Below are 6,846 nucleotides of genomic sequence, written 5' to 3' on the forward strand. Positions count from 1 at the left end.
AGGACGAACTGGAAGAGGAAGGAATAGTAGAGGAGGCAGAGGACCTCCCAAGCTATGCTCTTATTGTCACAAAACTGGACACTTGGTGGATACTTGCTACAAGAAGTACGGACCACCACCACACATGAAACAACCTCTGAGAACTATCAACTGTGCAGCTGCCTCACTTGGAATGGAAAGTGAAGAATCCAATGGGAAATTGCAATTTTCATCCCAGAAAGGAGACAGTAAGACATCACATCTTTTACTATCTCAAGATTAAAAAGAGACATTGATTGCACTACTCCAACAAGGCAATATCTCACAGCCTAATCAACCTACACCATCAGGTATTCCAATATACACCTTATCCATGAGCTCTCATATTTCACACATTTTATTCTTAAAAACTTTTTCACTACACACCTGGGTCATTGACAGTGGTGCAATCGATCATGTGTCATTTTCTTTAGAAAATTTCTATAGTTATCATCATATAAAACCAATCCTAGTTAAGCTGCCAAATGGACATGAAACCGTAACTAATATTGCAGGGACAGTAATGTTTTCTAACAAATTTTATCTCACAGACATATTATACATTCCATGTTTTATATTTAACTTGTCAGTTTCTAAAGCTGCCAAACAGTTATGTTGTCATTTTTCAATATCTGATACTGCTTGTGAGGTACAGGACAAGAGTACCTGGAAGATAATTGGATATGTTAAAGAAAGTGGAAGTCTATATACACTGATCATTCCTCCATTGAAATCACAACCACAACATCACACTGTATTGTCATCAGCATCTCATTTTAGACACACAGGTCCACTTGATGCACCATTGGACATGAATAACATAACAACCCTGTAGCATTTTAGATTAGGGCATATATCTATAGATAGAATGCATGTAATAAAGAGGAGTTATCCTCTCATAGATTGTACTGATAATGTACAGCCATGTGACTTTTGTCACTACGCCAAACAAAAGAAATTACCCTTTGTAAACAGCTCTTCAGATTCTAATGAAATTTTTGACTTGGTTCATCTTGATGTCTGGAGACCATTAGCTACTCCTTCAACTGCTGGACATAAATATTTTTTGACAATCATTGATGATAAGAGCAAATTCACTTGGCTCTATTTCATGAAATTAAAATTTGAGGTTCCAGTTTTGATAAAACAATTTTTAACTTATGTCCAAACCCACTTTAACAAGATGGTAAAGTGTTTTAGATCAGATAATAGTTCAGAATTTAAACAATGGAACTTACAAACATTTTTTGCTAAAAATGATATCATGCATCAAACTTCTTGTGCAGAGACACCCCAACAAAATGGGGTGGCTGAGAGAAAGCACCAACACCTTTTAGGCATGGCTAGAGCACTCATGTATCACTCTTCAATTCCAACCTGTTTTTGGACAGCTGCAGTTGGGCATGCTGCTCATCTTATAAATCGAATTCCAAATGAAAACTTGAAAAATAGTCATCTTATGAAGTTATTTTTGGAAAACCTCCAAATTTAATGGAATTGAAAGTATTTGGGTGTCTAGCTTATGCCACTACACTAGGTACTCATAGAAGAAAATTTGACAAAAGAGCTAGCAAATGTGCCTTTCTAGGATATAAATTTAACACTAAAGGGTTTGTTCTGCATGATATCAACACACGAGAAATTTTTATTTCTAGAAATGTGCAATTCTATGAAACTGTATTTCCTTTTTAAAAGGCTTTTAACTCCAATACATCTGAAAGCAAGCTGGTAACAGATGGCATTAATCCAAGTTCAAGCCCTCATGATTTGCATCTTTATGACAACTTGTTGCATTTTGATTTGCCTAACACTTTTACCCCTATCACTTCCCCTCATACTTCACCCATTCCATTCGAATCAATAGCAGAACCTTCACCACCTCACTCATGTTCAAATGATGCATCTGCATTACATGATAACCCCACACCCTCTAATAAGTGTGACATACATCCCCTGCACACTCATACTGCATTATCATCATCATTAACTCCACAGCCAGACCCCAGAAAATCATCTAGGACTAGAAAAATACCTGCATACCTGCATGACTATGATTGTCCCACCATTCCATTGACTTTGGTATATTCATCCACCAACAAGTACCCTTTTTCGAAATATATTTCTTATAAGAAACTGTCTCAAAATTTCAAAAGTTTTTCATTAGCGGTGGCGGCCATTTCCGAGCTTAAAACCTATGATGACGCTGTGAAATTGGGTTGTTGGTGAGATGCAATTGATGTTGAGCTTCAAGCTCTTGAGAAAAATAAAACATGGACTATTACTAATCTGCCTCATGGGAAGAAAGCTATTGGATCAAAATGGGTTTTTAAAGTGAAGTTTAATGCGGATGGAACTGTTGAACGGCATAAAGCCAGGCTGGTGGCGAATGGCTTCACTCAAATGGCCGGATTTGACTATTTTGATACCTTCAGCCCTGTTGTCCGCATGACTACATTAAGAGTTCTACTATCTGTTGCTGTCCCGAAGCGTTGGTTTCTCTAGCAATTGGATGTGAACACTGCTTTTCTTCATGGTGACTTACCTGAAGAAGTGTACATGCAAGTTCCTCAAGGTCTAGCAGCACCTCCAGGCTTAGTTTGCAAACTGAACAAGTCTTTATATGGCCTCAAACAGGCGAGCCATCAATGGAATACCAAACTTGTCTCCGTGCTCACTGAATCTGGCTACACACAGTCCAAGTCAGACTATTCCTTATTCACCAAACGAACTGCTTCAGGTTTCACTGCAATTTTAGCTTATGTGGATGATCTTGTCTTGGCAGGGGATGACGCCAATGAGATTGAAAACATCAAATCAGTTCTGGACACCAATTTAGCATCAAAGATTTAGGGAAACTCAAATACTTCTTGGGGATGGAGGTTGCTTATAACACAAAGGGCTTGGCATTGTATCAAAAGAAGTACACAGCAAATCTCTTGGAGAAATTTGGCATATTGGAGGCAAAACCTGCTTCAACACTGATGGACTATTCAGTGCATCTCTCCAGGACCTCAGGAGCGCCCCTCACCGAGCCCACTTTGTATAGAAAGCTCATTGGCAAGCTCCAATATCTTACCAACACCAGACCTGACATTGCTTTTGCAGTGAAAAAATTAAGTCCATATTTGGAGTCTCCTACTCAAGACCATTACAAAGCGGCCCTACGAGTTCTACGTTACTTGAAGAATGCCCCAGCCACGGGTTTTTTTTCCCCTTTTGTTACTGACTTCAAACTCATTGGTTTTGCTAATGCGGATTGGGGGACATGCCCCGATACCAGGCACCCAGTCTCTGGTTACTGTTTCTTTCTTGGCACAACGCTGATCTCTTGGAAGAGCAGCAAGCAACAAACTGTGTCGAGATTGTCTTCTGAAGCGAAATATCGAGCCTTGGCCAATGCCATTTGTGAATCTCTCTGGCTTCTTCGCCTGCTACATGTGCTTAGTGTGAGTCATCCCCAGCATTTTCTTCTGTACAGTGATAGCCAGTCTGCTTTAGCCATGGCAGCCAACCCGATCCTGCATGAATGAACAAAACACATAAAAGCATACTGCCATATAGTTCGCGACAAAGCAAATGAGGGAGTAATCAAGCTGCTACCCGTAACCTCAAGTAACCAAACGGCTGACCTCTTGACAAAGACACTAGCACCAGGACCATTCCACTCATGCTGTTCCAAACTAGGATTGTTGGACATTCACAGTTCTCACACTCCTAGTTTGAGGGGAGATGTTAGCTGATATAGGTGCCGCTCCAGCCTAAATATTTATGAAAGTAAGCTAGTGAATAGTTAGTTAGAAAGTAACTAAGTTACTGTAGTTAGATGTCCGTTAGTGTGAATTAGAATTAGCCATAGTTAATTGAGCATAGTTAGTCTGATGTATAAATACTGCATTGTAATACTCTTACAGGCGTGACTCTCTATTATTCTTCAGCAACTAAACTTCATTCACTTCCATACCTTTTCTCTGCCACTCTTCTCTCACGCCTTCTTCCACTTGTGCAACCTCCTCCCAGCTCTAGATTTTATTACCATTCCTGATAAAGAGATTTAGGATCTTTTTTGAAAAGTTGTTTGCTAGAATTTTTTCCTTCTCCGGCATCACTATTATTGCTTTAGGAACTTTATCACTTCTAAGACTGCTTGAGTTCTCCTTTACATCAGCTGAGTGTATGTGTTGTCTCCTTCTAAGTTAGATTAACATTGTAATCACGGGTGAAGTGTCCAAAGCAATTACATGATTTACATAGAAGGTGTAACCTATCAATGTCCACCTTGTGCCAATGGTCATGAATCCAAACTTATTGCACTATGGGAAAGCTCAAATCCACTTCCATACAAATTCTGGTGAATTTTTCATGCCCTATGTTCTTTGTAATCATATCCACTTGTATTGGTTTCTCAATACATGATTGGATAGCTTTGAGCGTAATTGTTTGAAAGTATGCCGGATTGAGGCTCGAAATTTTCACCCAAACTATAGTTCGGCCAAACGAATTCTCGCATGGATCAAACTCTATTGTCCATTCCTTTACCGCCAAGTAACTATCAAAAACGGAAAAACCATCCACGGGCCACCACTAATAACTCTCTGATCTCTCTCTGAGTTTCCTTATCAAATTTGACCATGTGATAACCACTTTCTATGCTCATCATCTCAAATCCTTCATGGACTTTCCACAGCCTTTGAAGATAATCTCTGAGCGTCAAAGAGATTACATTCCTCCCTAGAAATTTAACAACTAAAGCATCCATCCATGGGAAGGAAATTTGCTCAAGTATGAATAATATAAGTATATAACGCTAATGGTGAGAAATTTAAGATAGTGTAAGAGATTTAAATTTTATTACTAACAATGAAAAAAAAGTAAAAATAAGCTAACTGTTTCAAATGGGCCTATATGATAGATAAGCAGGCCCGTTTCTGCTAGGGCAAGTTGTTGGATGCGTTGCGGCAACTGGCAAGTTATTCCCCAAAAAAAAAAAAAAAAAAAAAAAAAAAAAGAAAGAAAGAAAGAAAATTGTGGCAAGTTGTTGGATGTGATTGTAATGGAGAGTGGCGGAGAGGTGTTTTTTTACCGGCAAAGAGTGTTTTCTAAGTTCTAACCTTAGCAACAACCATGGCTTCTTCTACTTCAATCTCTGGTTTCACCATCTGTTCGAATTCCCAGTCAGAATTTCTCAGTTCCAAATCTTCACGCTATGCCTTCTCCAATTCCCTTCCTAGGATTTCATTTCAACTCCCCACACATTTTCCAGCACTTGTTTCTTCCGCACCAAGGGTCTTATCAAGTTTTGTGAAACAAAACATAGCTTCTCTCCTCATCGGCTCCTTCATCTTCGTCGGCTCCTTCTCCAACAGAGCCGCCATGGCAGCACTCACACCCCCGCTTGCTGCTGTACACACCGAGGAGAAGACGGAGACGGAGGAGGAGATGTGCCAGAAGATTCTGGAGAATGACCCGAAGAACGTTGAGGCTCTGAAGGTGGTTGTGTACGGCAAGATTAGGAGAGGGAAGGCCAAAGAGGCGATTAAGTTGGTAGAGAGTTTGATTAAGGTGGAGCCAAACGAAGTTGAATGGAGGCTTTTGTTGGCCCTCTGTTACGACACCATGGGCCACTTCAGTACTTCAAAGAGACTCTTCAAGGAAATCTTGCGCCAAAGGCCTCTTTTTCTCAGAGCTCTCCACGTAAATCTTTCTCATCCTCTTGCGTGTATTTCATACAAGGAACAATGGTTGCTAATTTGCTATCTCTTCAACAGGGTTTGGCTATGGTGATGCACAAGAACCATGAAGGGCGTGCTGTGTTTGAAATGCTGGATAAGGCTAGGGAGCTAGCTTCGCGTCAAGAGAGAGTTACAGAGGAGAGGAATATACGAATCTTAATTGCACAAATGTTTGTTGTGCAGGTGAATTCTTGATCTTTCAGCTTGTTATAGTAAAATTAGTAATGGTACATTGCTAATAATTCAGCATTCTAGGGTGATTTGGAGGAGGGCTTAAAAAGGTTTCAAGATTTGGTTAATGAAAATCCTCGAGATTTCAGGCCTTATCTTTGCCAGGTAAGTTTATTTATGCTATGCCATTGTTGTGTTATCTTTTGCAATATTATTCACTTTTGTATCTATCTGTAGGGAATTATATACAGTCTGCTCGATAAAAAGGAGGAAGCTGCACAGCAGTTTGAAACATATCAATCTCTTGTGCCTGAAGAGTTTCCACAGAGGGGATTCCTTGATGATGTTGCCTTATCAGCAAGAGCAACTTCCAGAGAACAGTTTATGAAGGAATATTCATATCGGAAATAGAAACTTCTTTTCTGACTGGCTTTTGTGATGAACTACAATGTATAGCAAGCATCGGTTTTGTTTTCATGTCACAACCTTTCTCTTTACTGTTTCGTTATTGATTAGCTAGCTAATTAGTAGTTACAATTACGGCAGTGTCTTTTTTCTTGTATTATTTAGTTAATTATGTATTATTATATTAACTAAAATAATTTCTTTTACATCCAAATAAATGCATTAGATGACAGTATAAAACTTTCGGGTTATCAAAATGAACTAGAAAAGAAATCAAAAGTGAATAATTGTCCCATTATTTGCAACCACAACTTCCAGAGTAAAAATCTTACTCACAGCTATGAATTCGGATAACAGCTCCTCCATCAACTGTATCACAAAACCTGAATCATTTGGCATCTTATTAAAAAAGAGCAGTTACTCAGCAATGGCTTCCAAGATCCCTGAGAAGAAGGAGGAGCAGGCGAGCAGCACTCGACAAGCGAGCTGTTCTCGAGCGCCAACGTGGTGGCAGAGACGGCTC

At 39.5% G+C, this 6,846-nt stretch overlaps 1 protein-coding gene and 1 pseudogene across 1 annotated transcript; both read left to right on the forward strand.

Moving 5' to 3' along the window:
- The first annotated feature begins 2,891 nt into the window (after positions 1 to 2,891).
- LOC107621043 (secreted RxLR effector protein 161 pseudogene) lies at positions 2,892 to 3,548 on the forward strand (annotated as a pseudogene).
- Positions 3,549 to 4,948: 1,400 nt separating this feature from the next.
- Positions 4,949 to 6,563, forward strand: LOC107623893 (protein SLOW GREEN 1, chloroplastic). The gene is made up of 4 exons (XM_016326290.3): positions 4,949 to 5,709; positions 5,784 to 5,930; positions 6,003 to 6,083; positions 6,156 to 6,563. The coding sequence occupies exons 1-4, from the start codon at positions 5,140 to 5,142 to the stop codon at positions 6,327 to 6,329; spliced, it is 972 nt and encodes a 323-aa protein (XP_016181776.1). The 5' UTR covers positions 4,949 to 5,139; the 3' UTR covers positions 6,330 to 6,563.
- The last annotated feature ends 283 nt before the right edge of the window (positions 6,564 to 6,846 follow it).

Source organism: Arachis ipaensis, chromosome B10 (genome assembly GCF_059453495.1).
Source record: "Arachis ipaensis isolate K30076 ecotype BB chromosome B10, ASM5945349v1, whole genome shotgun sequence".
NCBI lineage: Eukaryota > Viridiplantae > Streptophyta > Magnoliopsida > Fabales > Fabaceae > Arachis > Arachis ipaensis.

Excerpts from the sequence above, each read along its gene's own strand:
- LOC107623893 (XM_016326290.3), top strand. The coding sequence starts at position 5,140 with ATGGCTTCTTCTACTTCAATCTCTGGTTTCACCATCTGTTCGAATTCC. Across the intron at positions 5,931-6,002 it reads CACAAATGTTTGTTGTGCAG|GGTGATTTGGAGGAGGGCTT; the intron begins GTGAATTCTTGA and ends TCAGCATTCTAG. Across the intron at positions 6,084-6,155 it reads TCAGGCCTTATCTTTGCCAG|GGAATTATATACAGTCTGCT; the intron begins GTAAGTTTATTT and ends ATCTATCTGTAG.